General features: G+C 57.0%; 3 protein-coding genes across 5 annotated transcripts; 1 reads left to right on the plus strand and 2 right to left on the minus strand.

Moving 5' to 3' along the window:
* Positions 1-1209: 1209 nt before the first annotated feature.
* On the minus strand, positions 1210-3988 carry LOC108501281 (chemokine-like receptor 1). Of its 2 annotated transcripts, none has more exons than XM_017823016.1 (2): positions 3322-3988; positions 1210-2772 (listed from the first exon to the last, which is right to left on the minus strand). In XM_017823016.1, the coding sequence occupies exon 2, from the start codon at positions 2754-2756 to the stop codon at positions 1671-1673; it is 1086 nt and encodes a 361-aa protein (XP_017678505.1). In that variant the 5' UTR covers positions 2757-2772; positions 3322-3988; the 3' UTR covers positions 1210-1670. The 2 variants fall into 2 exon arrangements, with proteins under 2 accessions (XP_017678505.1, XP_017678506.1); XM_017823017.1 differs by lacking the exon at positions 3322-3988 and adding an exon at positions 3157-3299.
* A 204-nt stretch (positions 3989-4192) lies between these two features.
* SHMT1 (serine hydroxymethyltransferase 1) lies at positions 4193-9683 on the plus strand. 2 transcript variants are annotated; one of them, XM_017823204.1, is made up of 12 exons: positions 4193-4284; positions 5163-5277; positions 5561-5706; positions 5999-6114; positions 6203-6363; positions 6525-6606; positions 6826-7038; positions 7306-7422; positions 7689-7811; positions 8067-8183; positions 8368-8478; positions 8832-9683. In XM_017823204.1, exons 2-12 carry the CDS (start codon positions 5185-5187, stop codon positions 8999-9001), a joined length of 1449 nt encoding a protein of 482 aa, XP_017678693.1. In that variant the 5' UTR covers positions 4193-4284; positions 5163-5184; the 3' UTR covers positions 9002-9683. The 2 variants fall into 2 exon arrangements, with proteins under 2 accessions (XP_017678693.1, XP_017678694.1); XM_017823205.1 differs by lacking the exon at positions 4193-4284 and adding an exon at positions 4398-5026.
* Positions 9554-18711, minus strand: SMCR8 (Smith-Magenis syndrome chromosome region, candidate 8). The gene is made up of 2 exons (XM_017823203.1): positions 16326-18711; positions 9554-14312 (listed from the first exon to the last, which is right to left on the minus strand). The coding sequence occupies exons 1-2, from the start codon at positions 18671-18673 to the stop codon at positions 13859-13861; spliced, it is 2802 nt and encodes a 933-aa protein (XP_017678692.1). The 5' UTR covers positions 18674-18711; the 3' UTR covers positions 9554-13858.
* Between the last annotated feature and the right edge of the window lie 197 nt (positions 18712-18908).

Consider the following 18908-nt stretch of genomic DNA (forward strand, 5'->3'; position numbering starts at 1 on the left):
ACCTTAGATTTCTAAATGACCCAGAAAATTGCTTTCTTCCCTACCACAGACCAGGTCAACACTTTAAAACCTGACTCTCGAGGCTGCCAGGATGAGGAGAGAGGCATGACAGGAGTCTGAGGTCCTGGTCCAGCACTCGTGGAGTCTCTTGTCACAAGGAATTACGTGGGATCTGCAAACAGATAAGGAAAACCAGAAAGAGCAAACGCAGGTCTGCACAACCTTGACACAGCAATCGATGCTGTAGTTCACCACAGGAGCAAGTAAATAGCCCTGGAGTTACGTGCTGCATAGCAAACATTGCAGTTTTATCTGGATGACAGGCAGCAATTTGTGGCAAAGGGTAAATCTCTCTGTTCACTCAAGCTTGACATATGGATGGTCATGTTACATTCCCTGTTCTCAGCGGGTTTGTGCATGAATTTAAGGTTAAGTACATGTGTGCCTTTAGGATCACGACCTTCATTCAATATTGCATGGCCCAGCAGACCCATAATTAATCCCCAGCATGTCCAAGTGACAGCTCTCACTCGGTAACGTCATCCATGCAGAACAGTGAGGCACATGTAAATTCATATATTCCGGCTGGGAGTCAGAGATTTTCCAGCCATCAGAGCAGCAAGGCTCCAAGGCAGATTTCTGACAGGATGAACAGGACAATTGGTGGCTTGGGCTGTTTTACAGGTGAATTGGGCACAGCAGGAGAGGGGGGTGTGATACCCTGAGGAGGGTGGGCTGGGAATGACAACACCTCAACACTACCGTTCCTTGTTACGTGACCAACATTTTCTACTCACAAAAATTTAAGAGTTTCAGAAGCTGATGAAGCCTGGGAAGAAAACCTCCACCATCTTCCTCCAGGGAAGTTTGCAAATGTGAAATTTGACCTGACTCAGCTCCGCTACTTGCTCTTCTTTCTCCTCCAAGTCACTGTTTTTCAAATGTACCCAAAGGTCTGAAGCCCAACAATAAGCCATAAGCAGGGTCTGGCAATCAGATCCATGTAGTCCAAGTGCCCCAGGCAAGTCCTCACACCCAGGTCGTGTCCTGCCTGCTTCACTCAAGACAGCTGCTGCTAATGCCAGTGGTTTGTTTCCAAATTCTGGGTATTTAATTTTTTTTTATCTAGTTGTTCTATTACCAAAGATAAACCTGCTCAGTCAGGTTGGATCAACACGTTTTATCCCACAGGCAACACAACAGGCTGGGTAAGTTTTACAGAAATTTATTGGGGTTTAATGTTCATTCACCAACAGCACAAAATATCAGATCCCCGCTATTTAAGGGCTGGAAACATGTCAAACACAAACACAAACCATCATTGCTCAGAAATAGTTATGCTGTACTTCAAACCTGAGTAACAGGAGCACAACCACTGATTTGTCCTTCCTGGGGAGAGAAAAGATGAGTGTCTTACACAAAATACACAGAGACATTGCATTTAACCCTGTTTCTTTGAAAGATGCATGAACAAGAGTCAAAAGGCACAAGGAGTAAAATGCTGCTACTTTCACCCACCTTGCTGCAGCTCCAGAGAGTTCTTTCACTTCCATTGTGTCACAGTATGTTTGAGATACCCCCAAGACACCAAATTATACCTTGCACAGCCCTTCACAGCCCCCAGTCCTGCCATTAGAGCTCTGAAATAAGGGAAAACTGCAGAGAAACACTCAGAGCCTCGGGACCTCCGCTTCCGAAGCAGACCTGGACTTCCTCCGGCTGCTCAGGCTGCCCAGGACCGACTCCTCGCTGAAGGCCCCTTCGAAGGTGGACAGGATGGACTGGCGAAACTTCTCCTTGAAATCCGGCCCCACGAAGACATACAGGATGGGGTTGATGCAGCTGTTGAAGAAAGCAAGGCTGGAAACCAAGGGGATCCCTATGAAAAGGGCCAGTTTCATCTCATGGCTGGAAGAGTTTTTGGATATCTCCAGTAAGGAGAAGACGTGATAGGGGAAATAACAGAGGAAAAATGAGACTGTGACAGCAATGATGATTCTGTAGGGTTTTGCAGAGCTGGCCAACTGCCTTCTTTTCAGCCTGACAGCAACGACGCTGTAGCAGATGAGAATCACCAGGAAAGGGATGAGGAACCCACACAGGAAGCGCGTTACGATCATGGCTTTGTGCCGCACCCTCCACAGCCTCCGCGTTGCCTCGGACGAGTAGTCGTCGGACAGCGCGAAGTTGTTATAGCAGCTGGTGACATTCCTGGAACTGACCACAGTGTCCCGAAAGACCAGGTACGGGGAGCTGAGAAGCAGAGCCAGGACCCACGTTCCCAGTGCGATCCTGGCCGCCAGCTCTGGGCTCCGGTGGTTGTGAGACCAGATGGGAAAGGCCACGGAAACGCAGCGGTCGATGCTGATGACAGTCAGGAGGAAGACGCTGGCAAACATGTTGAGGAAGGCGATGGTGCTGTTCAGCTTGCACAGCAGCTTCCCAAACGGCCAGTGGAAGCCCAGGGCAGTGTAGGCGATGCTGAGGGGCAGGAAAAAGGTGAAGATGAAGTCAGCAATGGCCAGGTTGAGGAACCAGACGGAGTTCACCGTCTTCTTCATCTTGAAGCCTGTGATCCAGATGACAAGGCCATTCCCTGTCACCCCCAGCACACAGGCGATGCCGTACACCACCATGGACAGCATGTGCATGGGCTTCTGGAGCCCGGAGTAGTAGTCCTGGTCAGTGGCATTCTCAGGCAGCTCGGTGGGGCAGCTGGCAGGGAAGGGGGAAGGGGAAGAGGAGACGCTGTCCATTGCTCCAAACCAAGACCTGAAATCACAACAGCACACGGCGCTGTTATCTGTGGCTCCTGCAGTGCAGGAGAGGTGGAAATCTTTGTGAGCAATCCTGCACAAAATGTGTGTGCAGAGCCAGGTTAGATAAATTAATATATCATTAATATAAAGTCCTTCTCTATAGCATCTGCAGCTGCATCTCACACAAACCACCACAACCAGAGAAACAACCCCGGTTTTGGTGTTGGTGCTCTCAGAGGAACACCTCCATCAACAGCCCACAGCAGCAATCCACATGGGATTGTTGGAATCCCATGGAAACCCAGATCCCCCTGCCTTGACAAGTTGTCTTTGGATGACCAGTGACAAATCAAGACAGCAAAACCCATCTAGACTGGCAACAATTATGTTAACAGACCACTTCTTCACCAAGTGCCCGCCAAGGAGGTGCACTCTGAGAGCACACCCCCACCCGAGCTGTATCCAGGTGTAATCCTCAACCAACCAACACCCTCTCAGTGAGCTCCCCCATTCTCCTCGCCCCTCCTGCTCACCCAGCTCGGCAGGTCCTGGCAGGACTCACCCTGGTGCTGTGTTCCTTGGCCGCTCTGCCCACAGCGGGTGGTCTCACCTCCTGGCTGACTCCCCTTCTGCTGCTCCTCTCCAGAGTGACTCACACTGCCTTCCCATAGCTTGGGATCACGAGGAATTTAGTAGGATCACTTATTCCCTAATCTTGTTCCTCAATTTGTGGTGTGTTGATTTAACTCCTGAATCCCCAGCAGCCACACATTCCCTCGGGCTGGTTGGCCAAGCCCACCCAACTAACTTGGACGAAGAACGAAGGAAGCACAGCCCCTCTCCTGCCTGTGCCACTCATCCCCCTGGCAGCTCCCTCCCTCCCGAGCACCTGGATATCACTCCGGGCACCGGGGCTGCCCTGCCACGGTGGGGGGACAGGGCCAGCTCTGCTACCCACGACAGTGGCCCCATGCCCAACCCCTGCCGTGGCCTGGCACACCGGCTTGGTCTCCAGGAGGGGGGCTTTGGGGGTGGCCGGAACTGCTCCCTGCCCGGTGCAGGGTGGGGGGAGCTCCCGTCTTATGGGGGAAGCGAGAGGCATCCCTGGATCGCGGGACACCCCAGGGCTGAGGGAGAGGCACCTCAGGGTGCACGGCAGGCAGGGCTGGAGCTGGGGGTGACAGGAGGGGTGACAGGAGCGGTGACCCCCGCGCTCCCCCGCCCGTCCCGCCCCGTCCCTCCCAAGGTCACCCGCGCCCCGGGCGCCACGTGTGGACCCCCCGCTGGTCCCCGCCCCCGGCGCGGGCCAATCGGGCGCGGGGAGGGGGAGGAGCGCGGCGCTGATTGGCCCAGACGCATCCGGAGCGCCGCCGTGCCTGGCGGAGGGCGGCGCTGATTGGCCCAGGCGCGGGGGGGGCGGGGCCGGGCGGGCTATGGTAGCGAGCGCGCGGGCTCTAGTGCGGCAGGGATCGGGATCGGGACTGGGTTCGGGATAGGAACCGGGATCGGGATCGGTGCGGCGGCGGTAGGAGCCGTGTGGGGCAGGGGAGGGAGGGCAAGGGTGAGAGCCGGGCAGGCAGCGCCGGTCTCCGGGTCAGGGCAAGGTGGGCGCGTCACCGGGAGCCGCTCGGGGATGTGGGAGGAGATAGAGCGGGGATGCAGGAGGTGCAGAGCCAGGTGGGGATGGAGCTTCAGGGCTGGGGTTCGCCCCTGCAGCAGCTGAGCTGCCAGGGCTGGACTGGTGTCCACCACGAGGGTGGGCATGGGGCTCTTATCCTGACTGGGGAATAGGAGCTCTGTGCCCCTCGAGCCTTCTATGGGTTTGCCAAAAGCAGGGGGTGCTGTAACATGCACTTGGGGGACAGGCAGGACCCAGCCATCCTGCTCGGGGCCAGAGCAGTGCACTCTGCCCTTCCCTTCGCAGCCCTTTCCCCAACAAAGCCCCTCTGGCAGTGGGGATTCCCACCCTGCCAGTGCAGCCCCGGGCTGGATCGAAGCCGAGCATCCCTGCCCAGTGAGGGCAGCACAGCAGGCCCACAGCGAATGGACTTCGGCAGCTTGGCACAAGGAAACCATGTGGAATTGCTTAATAACCTGCTCACGGTCCTTCGATGTCCTTGCGGGGTTAATGAGTAAAAGGATCCATTGTTTTCTGCCAAGGCAGCAGCTGGGCTGTTATTCCTCCCTGGGAGCAGCAGTGGCATCGACCAGGCCAGAGGGCTGCCAGGCCTGGGCATCACGTGGAGCCAAGCAGAGGCAGAGCTCATGTGTTTCCTTCACCCAACAGCCCATGGCTGGTCCCTCTGGGTTCCTGGGGAAGATGTGGGATGGGAGCAGGCAGGACATGGGGACCAGCCCCACTGCCATCCCACAGATTCCACAGACTCCCCTCTCCACTGGCAGGTGACTCAGCCCCAGCAGGAACATGGCAAACTCAACACAGGGCCTCCCCACCACCGAGCTCTGGGCCTCCCATAACAAGATGGTGATGGAGCCACTTGACACCAACGACCCGGAGGTGAGACCCCCTTCTGGAGCCTGCCCAGCCAGGGATGCTGGGGATGCTGAACTCCTTGGGCCAGGGACTTGCCAAGGTCCAAGGCTGAGCTGCTGGAACCCATCCATCCTCTGTGCCCTGTCTATGGGATCAGCTGCACCAAGAAGGGATCTTGTCTCCCTTCAGCACCTTTCCAGGCCCCTCTCCATGCCCTGTCCCCTCCAAGGGTGCAGATTCTATGGTGGAGCACCCATGTCTCCATGAGAGCTGTCAGGGGTGAAGCTGTTTCTCCCCTCTCCCAAAGGTGCACAGCATCATCAAGAAGGAGAAGCAGCGGCAGAGGCTGGGGCTGGAGTTGATTGCGTCGGAGAACTTTGCGAGCCGAGCGGTCCTGGAGGCCCTGGGATCCTGCATGAACAACAAATACTCCGAGGGTTACCCGGGACAGAGGTACAGGGCTGGGCCAACTCCCGCCAACCTGACAGGGAGGGGGAGGGACCACCCAGCCTGCCAGGCCTCTCCTCTGAGAAGGAGGTGATGTCTGTGTGCTGGCAGCCAAGCTCTTCCAGGGCAGGATCTGACCCTCTTGGCTTCTATCCTTGGCCACATGTGGGACAATCTCAGCAGGGTCAAGAGTGCTGTGGCTGCCACAAACAGGGCACCACCCCCTCCCCATCTTGGTCACAGGGACTGTTCTGGGTAAGGAGTTTGGTTTTACTCCCTGCCCCGTCCTTCACCACAGGTACTATGGCGGGACGGAGTTCGTGGATGAGCTGGAAAGTCTGTGCCAGAAGCGAGCCCTGGAGGCCTACCGGCTCGACCCCCAGAAGTGGGGTGTTAATGTCCAGCCCTACTCAGGTAACAGGGTGCTCAGCAGAGCCAGGACAGTTGCCCTGGTCTCTGTGTGCCCCAGCACTCACAGCCACGTGGTGGGCTCTCGCTGCAGGGTCACCCGCAAACTTTGCGGTGTACACGGCCCTGGTGGAGCCCCACGGCAGGATCATGGGGCTGGACCTGCCCGATGGAGGCCACCTCACCCACGGGTTCATGACAGACAAGAAGAAGATCTCTGCCACCTCTGTCTTCTTTGAGTCCATGCCCTACAAGGTACAGGGAGCTGCTCCAGCTGCAGCCAGGATGTGGCCATCATAAGTGTTGGTGCCCCTTAAACATTCTGGCATGGGGCTCCCAGCACTGCGTCCTGCAGGACAGCGCTGCAGCCGGTCTTCACCACACCAAGGGGGCTGAACCCTCCTCTTCTCTCCCAGGTCAACCCCAAGACTGGTTACATCGACTACGACCAGCTGGAGAATAATGCCCGGCTCTTCCACCCCAAGCTGATCATAGCAGGTAAGGGCACACCTGTACCGACCTCCCTGCTGACACACCTGGCTGGGGGTGGCTCCCAGAATCCAGTAGCACTCCAGTAATCCCACGGATGCTGCAGCGCCAGGAGGAGACCTCCAACACATCCACCCTGCGTGCTGTCCCAGCTGCAGGGCTGGAGCCGGGGCTGTCCCATTCCTGGTGCATCTGCTCCTGCCTCCTCCTCATCCCATCCCCCTGCAGGTGTCAGCTGCTACTCCCGAAACCTGGACTACGCCCGCATGCGGAAGATTGCAGATGCCAACGGCGCCTACCTGATGGCCGACATGGCCCACATCAGCGGGCTGGTGGCCGCTGGCGTGGTGCCCTCGCCCTTCGACCACTGCGACGTCGTCTCCACCACCACCCACAAGACCCTGCGAGGCTGCAGGGCCGGCATGATCTTCTACCGCAAAGGTGCCCGGCCCGGCTGCGCTGCGGGGAGAAACGCTGCCCTCAGGCTGGGGGGTGCAAGTTAACGCTCCTTCCCGCTCTAGGTGGGAAGGAGGGAGGGAAGAAAGATCCTGGGAACATCTGGGGAGCTTCCCTGGGCCGACCCTGGCTCAGATTTGAAGAGGAGCAGCCACCATACCCGCTCTTAGTGGCTGGGGGTGAAAGCAGCTCGTGGGAGGGAGAAGGGTGGCCGTGCTGCCTGATGAGTGACCCTGCCTTCCTCTCCCGCAGGCACCCGCAGCGTGGACCCCAAGACGGGCAAGGAGACACTCTACAACCTGGAGAGCCTCATCAACCAGGCGGTCTTCCCGGGGCTGCAGGGAGGCCCACACAACCACGCCATTGCAGGTATGCACACAGCTCCAGCGTGGCAAAGGTGTCCTGGCAGGGCTCTGACCCCCGGCAACAGCCTGGACATACCACGGCAAAGGGCAGCCGGGTGATCTGTCATTGCCCGAGGAGTGACCAGGCTTGTCCGTCCTCCATTTTGGCTCCTGGCGATGTCACCAGCCTGGATATGGGGAAGGAAGGGACTGTCCATCAGTTTGCTCAGCTTCCGGGATGACTTGTGCTGGCATCCCCCAAAAGCTCACTCCAGCCTCCTCCCACCGCAGGGATTGCCGTGGCGCTGCGCCAGGCCATGACCCCGGAGTTCAAGGCTTACCAGCAGCAGGTGGTGGCCAATTGCAAGGCCCTCTCGTCGGCGCTGATGGAGATGGGCTACGACATTGTCACAGGTGAGGAGGGGTCTCGGCAGTGGGATGGGGTCCGAGCCAGGCCAGGAGGGCACAATGGGCAGAGCTCTGCCAGCATGATTCCTCAGGACATCCACAAACCTGTTCTGAAGCAGCCCCAGTTCCCAAGGTCAGGCCCCCTTTAGCCCCCCACACTGGGGGCAGGCCCTGGTGCAATCCCAAGCCTCTTAGCTGATGTTTCCTGTGGGAGCAGCATTTCCCCAATCCCACATCCCCACCAAACCCCTCTCCTTGCAGGGGGCTCTGACAACCACCTGATCCTCCTGGACCTGCGCAACAGAGGCACAGACGGCGGCCGGGCCGAGCGGGTGCTGGAGATCTGCTCCATCGCCTGCAACAAGAACACCTGCCCCGGTGAGGGATCCCACCAGCTCTGCCGTGTCCTGCCCCACATGCTGGGGATCTCCCGTGGCCTGTGCAGAGCTTCCCACAGAGCTCCCAGCTCTCAGTCCACCCCGGACGCTGGGAACGAGGCTGAAATGCCACACCTGGTGGTTTCGGTGCGGGGTTTGGTCACGTGTGCCCTGTCCTGGTGCAGGTGATGTCAGTGCCCTGCGCCCCAGCGGGCTGCGGTTCGGGACACCCGCTCTCACCTCCCGCGGCTTCCGGCAGGACGATTTCCGCAAGGTGGCTCAGTACATCCACAGAGGTGAGCAGGGCTGGGATTCAGCTCCAGCAGCATCCTGGGCCAGGGCAGCTCCCCTGGATGAGGAGGCACTGGCTGGCAAGGGAGCACACCCACAAGTGAGGAATAACCATCCCACCTGCACATCTAGATGTGGGAGAGGACATGTGGCCACAGCTGGGACCGGCCAAACCCTTCCCTGTCCCTCGCAGTCTTGTCCCAGTTGTCCTCAGGCATCCCACACTGGTTTCCCAGGGCAGCAAGTCCCTCACACGGGAGGGAGGGAGCAGGGCTGTGTCCTGGGGAGCAGCAGGGCTGGGAGAGCCGTGGGATGCAGCAGCTGCGAGGGCTGACCAAGGCACCTCCCACGCTGGCAGGGATCGAGCTGACGCTGCGCGTGCAGAAGGACATGAGCCCCAAGGCCACACTGAAGGAATTCAAGGAGAAACTGGAGGAGGACAAATACCGTGCAGAGCTGAAGGCACTGAAGGAAGAGGTGGAAGCCTTTGCAGCCACCTTCCCACTCCCAGGGCTGCCTGTCCTGTAAGGGGAGACACCTGTGCTCTGCTCCCGGAACCTCGGGAGGACCCGGGATCACGGCACGCTCACACCTCAACACCCCAGTGCCTTCTCCCAGCACCTCCCTGCTGGAACTGCAGCAGCAGCTCATCCTTTGCCTCTTACTCCCCCCTCCCTCCCGTGTGGGGCACAAGGACCCCCTGAGCACAGCCCCTGTAGGGACACCAGCTCTACACCACTCAGTGTCACCACTGGGACCGAGCACCAGGTCACCCTCACCTCACAGCCAGGTGCCACCCAGCTCCCGCTGCCTGTGGGAGCAGCACATGAGGCTCGTCTGTCCACATTCTCTGGACACACTGCCCACAGCAGCCAGAAGGACGGAGGGTCCAGCTGCACAAGAGAACTCACAGCCACTAAAAGCCCTCCTGGTTTCAGCCTCAAGGATTCCCCTTCATCCTATGTGCCTTCCCACCTCCTCTGCAGGCTCTGACAAGGCCAGGCCTTGTCCCTAACATCGCTCCTGGGATTACCCTAGCCAGAGCCTCTGGTATTTTTCTCAGACCTCTGAGCACAAAGCTTAGGTTGAACCATTTTTTAATAAGCACGGTAAAATTAAGAATTTAACCACAATGTATGACAAGAATTATAAGCTTTAAAAAATACGACCGATTTTTTTTTTTTTTTTGTATTTCAAAAATATCTGAACCCAAATAAATAATTTTTTTTTTTTAAAAGTACATTTCTCAGACTAGTCATTTGGTGTTATTAACATCTGTTAAAGTCTTGTGCAGTAACACTTACAGCACGACACTAAGACATGCTTCTTGGATTTCTCCCGCTCACACTCGCTCTAACTACGGACGCAAGCATTCGGCACGCACAGGCACACACACGGAACTCAACATGCAGGAATAGGATACAGTGCTTTAAAACAAGATGAGAATTCATCACAGCCTCCTGGCAGCCCTCAGAGGCAGCTCCGAGCCCAGCCCCATCCCCGTGCCAGCGGCGGTGCCGCCGGCAGGGCCAGGTACCCTGTTTCTGCCTTCCAGTTAAATCCATGTTGGGGAGCAGCAGGCAGGCAGTGGGTTTGTGGCCCCTCCGCTACTGGGTGCAATCTGGGGCTCTGACATTGTGCTCTGGGGCAGGTGTTCTCCTGCAGCCTGGGCAGCTCCCTGAATTCCCATCACACCCTGTTACAGGAGCCTTCTCACAGCGCTGCTACGAGCCCGGGGCCTGCCCAGCTCCCCGGAATCCGCAGCGTGGGGTGTCACCCACCACCAGACCGGGGGGCTCTGGGACCCCCCCAGTCAATGAAAACCAAAGAACTGGCCTGAGGGCACAGAGCCATCAGCTCCCACCCCTGGAGTGCCTCTCCTACCCCTCCCAACACGGTGAATATTGCTAGAGTATAGGCAGCACCTCCCTGCCAAGGCAAGGCGGCTGTGGAGCTGCCCTGAAGGGATTGCTACCGGATGAAAGGAGATCTGAGCACTGTTCTCTGAGAAATGAAACCTGTGTAGGGTTAAGATCACCTACAGCTATGGCTGACCCTCCTCGGGTGGGAGCTGGAAGCGGCAGGTTAGTGGAGAGCAGAGCAGGGGCTGGCAATCGGGAGGAGCAGGGAACAGGAGCCCTTCCTCCTGCCCCGGGGGGACTTTGCTCTGATGAATTCTCGGTCAGGTTTAACACCTCCTCTCCCTGGCATCGAGGAGGGAGGAGGGAGCCGGCATGGCCGTGCGGGAGGAGGGGACATGCTGGGCTGGCAGCACTCACGGAAGCAGGCGAGGGCCACGCCAGGGCACCGCTGGCTCTGGCAGCTGAAAGGCTGGTGAGGATGGCAGTGCCAGGAACCTGCCCTGCTCCTCGTGGAAGGATGGCTCAGGCAAGCCGACGACACATGTGCCAGGACTCATGGCAGGGGCTGTCAGTGCAAAGGTGGTGACTTGTTGTAAGTCTGTGAATATCAGAAACGGGCGAGGTACCACAGCGAGATGGGGAAAAGTCCTAAAGTGCCGATACAGGGATCTGTACTGTACAGGAGCAGAAGGTCAGGCAGAGGAATCACTGAGGAAAGAGGAATTCAGCCCCAAGCATCAGTTGCACTCAGAATCCCCCCCATTTCTGCCACCACAAGCAGTGAGGGCAGGCTGGGCTCTGGCTGCACCGAGGTGCCACAGCCAGGTGTAACTCCCACTTTTCCAGTCCAAGCTCAGAGGTTACACCGCCAAGAGGAGGACAAGCACTCCAGGGCATGTTTCTCCACAGCTCCCAGTTGCAGATAACCACTGAGCTCCCATTTGGAATGGGATGATGTCCCAGCCAAGCCCCTGGGGCATCCTCCCAAATCAGAGCTGCTTTGTGGTGCAGAGGTGAAGCAGGTCAGACATGTGGTAGTGCAAGTATTGCTCAACACAGCCTTGAAAATCAGATACTACAGGTTTGACAGAGGGAGCAATGAGAAGTGAGTTATTTATCAATTTGTGAGCACAGCTGAACACCAGAGGTCGAGACCACTGTGACTAAGAGATGAGCCACCACTAATCATCCTCCCGCTCTGCACTGTCAGCCTGGAGGAAGATGGTGAGTGAGTCAACAGGAAAAAAGTTCCTCCCTCCCTCCCTCCTCAAACCCAAACAGCACCAGGTTGTTTTTCATCAGGAAACAAGCTCCTGTTCTGACCATAGCTCCAGAGCAGGACGCTGGGAGCTTTCATCTGCCTGGTGGCACCTTGCATTACTCATTTGCTGAGATGCCTCTCCCCCAGGGAGTTTGGGTGCACATGGATCAACAACTTGTCACTTCAGGAAGCAGACAATTTGATGGACACAGAGGCCTTTCACCAGCAGACCCAGTTCACATGCGACAGGAGGGCAAAGGTAGGACAGAAAAAGGCTTTAAACGTGCTTTAAAGGTGAGCAGCCCCACGAGAGACACACAGCTCACCTTAAGCAAAGGCCACACCACACTGCTTCCAATTCTGACCTTAAAATACCATCACAAACAACCTCTGGCCTGGGAAATCCCTTTGGAGAGTACCACAAGCTCAACTGGCTCAGCTGAGCCACCAGAAACAGCAATAACCTTAAAACCAGCCTTTTTGCACTGTTGGCCTATACCCCAGAGAGCCCTTTCCAGGGGAGAGGAAGAGGTGGCAGCAGTACTGTAGAGCTGGTTCCAGACAACAGCCTCCCCAGGGAGCCTCCCTGCCTTTGGGACACGGGTTTTGGAGCAGTGCAGGTCTCACAGCAAGTCTCAGCCACACTGGGGAACCCCAGGCTGTACACAGAAACTTCCCAGGCTCAGAAGGAAGATCACATTCATTTCCAGCGCTGCCTCAAATCGTCACCAAACAGAGGTTTAAAAAAAAGCAACAAACCAAACAACGCATCGGCTCTTGTACAATCTCAGCTGTTCTTGCCCCAAAATCAGTGTTAAAAAGAAATAAAACCAAGATTATCTTTCCTAGCAAGGCTTTTCTGGCTCAGAAGGACCACGGGGGCTGCTACTGCCACATGGCACCGGGCAGAGCAGCCCGGGCTCAGCATCTCCGATGAGACTCCGGAGGGAAGCGCTGTGCCCGGGCACAAAGCTTTCGGCACTGACGGGAACAATCTGCGAGTGTCACCACGCTGGTGGCACATCCTTTATGGCACAGAAGCTTTAAAAGGAGAAGTTCTCAGTATCCAGGCTCAGAGAGCAGTAGTTCTGCCCTGTCCAGAGCCATCCAGGAGCCCCAGGAGAGGTAGTTGTGACACGGCAACGGCTCAGCCAGGAGCGGCACGCAGCAACGCCAGCCTTGTTTTACCACAAAGCACAAACGTCAACTACCCAACAAACAAAAAAAAATAAACTATTACAGATACAACGTGGAATCCAGTACATTCATCCCTGATCTCTCCTGAGCACTAGTACCTCACCAGCCAGGCAGCCTGTGCTAACAGCCTGCTGTTTCACAACATAGCTCCAGCTGAATCGCATCACTTCCCCATCACAAAAAGCACCTAAAAATGAGGGCACTCACCCTCATTCAGTTCCCTTCTCTCCTTTGAAAGCCACCCCTGACATCACATGCTTTGGGGAATCCCAGTCTCCCTCCAGCCTTCTCAGAGGTCGCCCAGCAAATAGGACGTGACAAATGAACAAGGCACAGTGCTCTACATTCACGGCAGCCGGCGCCTCGGGGCCCAGCGTTAGGGAGTGCTTCCGCCTTCCTGATTTTAACAGAGCTGGGGAAACTGGCAAACACTTCCTGGAAAGATGCACGTGTGCCTTCACTGTGCTCCCACCCACCCAGGAACAACCTGTCCTGGGAAGTGCCAGGAAACTCAGAAAATGCAGGAAGGGACACCGTCCGCACGGCTGCGCACAGACCTGCAAGCTGCCACTCTGACAGGGAGCTCCGAGCTACACTCACATGACACACCACTGGATTAAAAACTTCACGTGGCCTTGACATCTCCCTTCTGGTCTCTGCCCTGTCTCCAAGGAAGGGACTGGCAGGGCTCAGGGCTCTGGCAGAAGCATGCGGAGCACTGTGTTATTTCGGGGGCTGCACACTAATAAGTGTTGATCCCCGAGACAGCCCACCTCTCTCCATGCCACAATCCCCCCGGGATGCTGCCAGGATCCTCTTTAAAAGTTAACAGTGCCCCTTCTAACGTTTACAGAGTGCCCGATGGTTTATGCGATGGAACACGTACGCTCTTGGCCACAGGGAACACCCAGGAATCGGCTCCCGCAGACACGGATTTCTGCGGAGCAGAGACACAAACCCCTCGGCCCCTTCCCGGCGCGTGAGAGCTACTGCAGACAGCGGCAATGTCAAGCACGGATGAGCTCTGTCAGACTCCGAGCACGCAGGCACACGGCCTGGGCAAGGCTAGATTTTGTACAAAAAGCTGGGGACATAGTCAAATCTGAGCAGGGGGCTCCCCCCCCGCCCCGGTTCCTGAATGTAGTGCAGCTTCAGCAGCTCGGCCAAATACTGCACGATTTTGACATCTTCATTGGCGAGGCCCAGCTGAAGCTTCAGGAAGTTCATCCTGCGGTTCACGACGGATTCCTCCGGTTCCCTTTCGCTGATGGGAAGGTGCAAATGATGGCAGAAGGTGAAGAGGAAGGCTTTAGAGCACAGCTGGGTGAGGATGCTTTGGACGTGCATGTAGTAGGTGCTGCCCCGCTTGATCTGGGTGCGGTGGTCGGCCAGCCGGGCCACCACGGTGCCCTTGTAGAGGGGGCAGCGCAGAGTCTTGCTGTCGGCGTCCAGGATGCTCAGGTAGCGGCTGTACCGGCTCAGGGCGTGCAGAACATTCACCCCCGCGGGGGACACCGTCCTGGAACAGCAAGGAGAGAGGTCACGGCTGGAGGGAGACGTGTCTGTGCCCTGCATCCCATGAGCTTTCCCTCTAGTTCATGAGCTGGTGTGAGAGCCTTTGTGGGAGAATGAAGTCTAGCATGGAAGAGAGGGGACAAACAGCCTCTCCAGCCTGCCAGATCCCAAACAAACCTCGATTCCCTGGCCCCCACATGCCCTGATCTGCACTGTGTGTGTGCTACTGCATAAACTGCCCCACTTAGGGTCAGCTTCCTTCCTCAGCAACACAGACAGGGAGTGATAGGACATCTATGGTGAATAGACACAAACCCTGCAGCAGCTGGAAGCTTCTGGATGTGACAACAGGGACTCAGAAACCCAAACCAGCCCCCTCTTTCCATGAGCTCCTCTTTCCCCCGTATCACTTTGGGATGGAGCTGCTCTGAGGTGGTCGAAGACCTGAGTTGAGCAGAACCTTCCACCTTTCCTTTACAAAAGAGAATAAAACCAGAATATTCCCTGGCAGATCCTGTCCATTTGTGACTCAGGTGCAAACCCACAACACACAATTACCCACCAAGCTTAGCCTGATGTTATTTAAATGCAAATCACGAGCCTACGCAAACCTTCAGCTCCTCCATTCTCTGTCTCTGTGGTGACAGTCGCTGGGCTGAGACAGCTCCCAGCCCCCAGTTGGGAGCCCCAACTGGTGTAAGGGCTGCCCCCATGCCCAGGCAGCACCTGGCTTTAGGAGAGGCAGGATCCTTACCAGAATAAATTATTTAGCCTGTAAGTTCCTTCCCAGAGCCCTCGTACAAATGGTTTGCTGAGAGCACCCACATTAAACCCAACACTTAATTAACATTCCACGGAGGAGAGCTGAAATGACTGATACACGTTACAGGCAGTGCTTAAAAAAAGATTTCTGTTTATAAAAATTGCATCTAACCACAAACATTGAGCAACAAGTAAACACTCGTGGCTTTTAAAAACCTCACTGACAGACAGAGAGCTCGTGAGCAGCTGTTGCAGAGCTGTCATCCCGCCTCACGAGCACAGAAATGAGGGTAAACTCACAGCTTTGGGTAATTTCACCATCCACAACCCCCAGCAATGCAATACTCTGCAGCCCAGAAAGCAGCTTTCTGGGGCTTAAGTTCCACACTGCTCAGAACACTTTCAGGAGCTATTCCAGCCCGGCTCTGAGCACTGGGCTGCCACTCTGACTCATGTTTTCCACACTGGTAACAGCAATGGCCATTCCCTGTCACACCTGCACCCAAACACGTCCTGCTAAAACACGAAAAAATCCTTTTCATAACAGCAACAAAGGCAGGGCTGAAATCTTGAGCTGAGCAATCACTGTTTGCTAATAATGAGCTGTGAAGCCACAGTTCAGGACTGGGTGTTGGGAAGAGGTGCTTGGTTTTGGGATGGTCCTCGCCCCAAGCAGAGGTTTCCTGCAATCCCAACATTGCACCTGCACAGCTCTGAGGGCCTTTTTTACTCACCAGCACAGCCCAAGGGGCTGCACTCCAATTTCTGACCTACAGATCTCAGCACTCTTCATTAGGGTCCACAAGGAAAAACTCTCCCCCACAGCAAAGCACCATTTAAACCCCAAAAGTCCAGCTAGAAACATCAGAAGGGTTCCAGCAGGAAATGGGAAAGCAGAGCACACAAAGGACTCCGGGAATACTTGTATCAGGTTGACCAGGAACCCAGCAGGACTCAGGTGTTTGTTCTCCACTTTGCCAGGCAAAGACCTAAACCAGAAGGAAACCTCCTGGCCAAATAACTCACCTGAGGCAGGCAGCAAACACCCAGCAGACTTTTAAATATTAACTTTCAAGTGAGGCTGGACATAAAGAGACAAATCTACCCCTTTTCCAAAATAAATCCCACAAGCAGAAATTCGTGGCAGCCGTGTAGGTTAATTAGAGACCTCCCCTGCACACCCCTTCCTCTTTGAGATGGGAGTTCTTACCACACACCTCGACACCACTAAAGCAAACAGATCCTTGGATTTTACCTCTGGAGTCCGATCAACTTCCACTTCTGGAAATCCACCAGGTGCAGAGGGGAGGTGACCCAGTGCTTGACAGGCTTGGCGTACACGCCGCAGTTGGGCACGAAGATGGAAAGCGCCGTCACCAGCTTCTTGACCATGGCCTCGTCCTCCCCCAGCACCACCAGGGTCCTCCCGCTGAGCAGGGAGTAGATGGCGGGGTGGGCGAAGGGGTACTGCCGGATGAACCGCAGCGCGTTCTGCCCGGCCCTCTTCCTGTGCCTCTCTCCGGCCTGGCAGGCGGGATGGGCGGGAGAAGGGGTCCTGTCGGAGCACGTGGAGGCGGCGCTGCTGATGTAGCTCGTGGAGTCCGAGCACTCGTCCAGGCTGCTCTTGCTGACCTCCCTGCTGCCCGACAGGTAGCGTGAGTCGAGCTCGTAGGGCAGGAGCCCCCCGGGGACGCTGTCGTGGGCGGGGAAGCCCCCGCGCAGCCCCTGCTCGGCCGCCCGGTACGGCTGCGGTGGGATCCGCACCACGCCGTCCTCCTCGCACGGCTTCTGCCCCAGCTCGGGCAGAGGCTCCAGGAAGTTGGGGCTCTCCTTTCCAATACAACAGGCAGCATCGACCTGCACCAAGCTCTCCTGCTTTGAGACGTCGTCCTGCTCGTCGGCGATGCCCGGGCTCAGTCTGGGGGCGAAGCGAAGGCCGCGCTCGTCGTCGTTGTCCGCGTAGGGCTCCTCGTTAATGGCACTTGGGTAGCTCGCCTTGAAATCCTCCGGGATGAGGGACTCGGAGGGACACGTGCTGAGCACCTCAATGCTGTCCTCGCTGACCGTGCGCCGGCTGCCCACCTTGCTCCGGCCTGCCTGGGGGCTGGGCATGACAGGCAGGCTGGCCTGGCTCTCTGACTTGGTCAGCCCCGACCCTGACTTCTCCGTGCCCAGCACCTCGATGCTCTCCCCGCTGCTGATGCTGCCTTTGATGTCTGCATCCAGATAGTCCAGGTTCTCCTGGGGCTCGGACGTCACAGACTCGGACATTTTGGGTTCTTCGGAGTCCTCCATCTCCTGCTCCATCTTGATGGGCACACACTCCACACTGGACTTGTAGGAGCCCAGGCTGACGACCACTTTAGGGGTGAGTGACTCTTCCAAACACTTTCCATCCATGGCATCTTGGCCAAGCCCCTGGCAGCCTCTGTACTGTTTTTCAGGAGGTTTTTCATCCAGAAAAGACACATCCTCGAAGAGGAAGTTGGTGACACTCTGCTGTTTCAGGAGTGCCCGGCTAATCTGCTCTGTCAGGAGGTAACACACGTCACCTCGGAAAGTCCTCTCGATATGGTGCAACTGGTCAAGGGTTTGGGTGAAAAAATAAACATCACAGAGCTCCTCCAGCGTCTTCAGCTTCTTGTCAAAGCACTTGGCAGACTTGGCTTTGATGAGCTTGGGGGTGTAGGATGGGATGTGGGTGTAAAGGTGCGTTTCACCGGGCTCTGCAGGGTCAGAGGGAGCCAGGTCCTGATCACAGCCCGCGTCAGCCCGATCCAGTGCACACTCCGGCTCATAGGGGTGGAACTCTGACTCCTTCAGCTTCCTGTAGGGATAGGACCGGATCTGTCTCAGCAGGTCTTGGTGCTCGATGATGGACTTTTCCACACTGGCCAGCTCGTTGGCCTTCTCGATGGCCTGGGTCGTGTAATACCCCTTGTCGTTGGCTTTCTTCTGCGCCTCGGTCTCGTTGTGCAGGACAGTCCTGGTGTAGTCGAGGTCTTTCAGTTTCTTTTCCAACTCGTTGGCAAAAGCTTTCCGGTTCCCTGTCTTGAGGCATTCGGAGGCTTTGGAGAACTCAGCAGAGAGTTCCTGAAACTGCTGCATGATTTTGTGCTCGTCAGCAGAGATGTAGGCCATGCAGAAGGGCCTCACGAAGCCACGGGCTTCCAGGTCATACAGGGTCAGGTGGTGGACATAGGCAAAGGCCCCTTCCTTGGAGTCCCCCAGCACCACCTTGGAATCCTCCACGAAGTTCAGCTTTGGGTAGGCAGAGCCAGGGGGGTGCCCCACGAAGGACGCCTGGTAATCCACAGACATGATCCGCAGGGAGAAATAGTTGAGATCGAAGGTGCCCGACACCTTGGCGTCATCGGGGATGGTCAGGAGGGGCTGGGGCCCCACTTGCTCCGAGAACTCGGAGATGAGGATGAAGTCCCGGGTGAACTTGGAGCCGGCGACCTTGGCCCAGGGGTTGGCGCCGTGGCCGGCGAAAGGGAACAGCGGCACCGAGTACTCCTCGGGCAGGGGCGGCTCGCGGTACAGATCATCCTCCAGCTCCTCCTCCTTGGTGAAGGCCACCACGTCAGGGGCGCTGATCATATTTCCCGCAGGACGGGGCCGACATGGAGCGGCGCCGCGCCCCCGGTCCCCTCCCGCCGCGGGAGGCGCCGCCGCAACCCCGTGTCGCCCTCAGGCCGCCACCCCGGCCCGGCCCCGCCGCCGCCGCAGCCCCGTGTCCCGCTCACGCCGCCGCCATGGCCGGAGCCGCCTCCTCACGGCCCCGCAGCCATCTTGGGGTCACATGACGCGCGGCCTCCGACCCCGCCGGCAGAAA

Source organism: Lepidothrix coronata, unplaced genomic scaffold (genome assembly GCF_001604755.1).
Source record: "Lepidothrix coronata isolate B3197 unplaced genomic scaffold, Lepidothrix_coronata-1.0 Scaffold101, whole genome shotgun sequence".
Taxonomy (NCBI): Eukaryota; Metazoa; Chordata; class Aves; order Passeriformes; family Pipridae; genus Lepidothrix; species Lepidothrix coronata.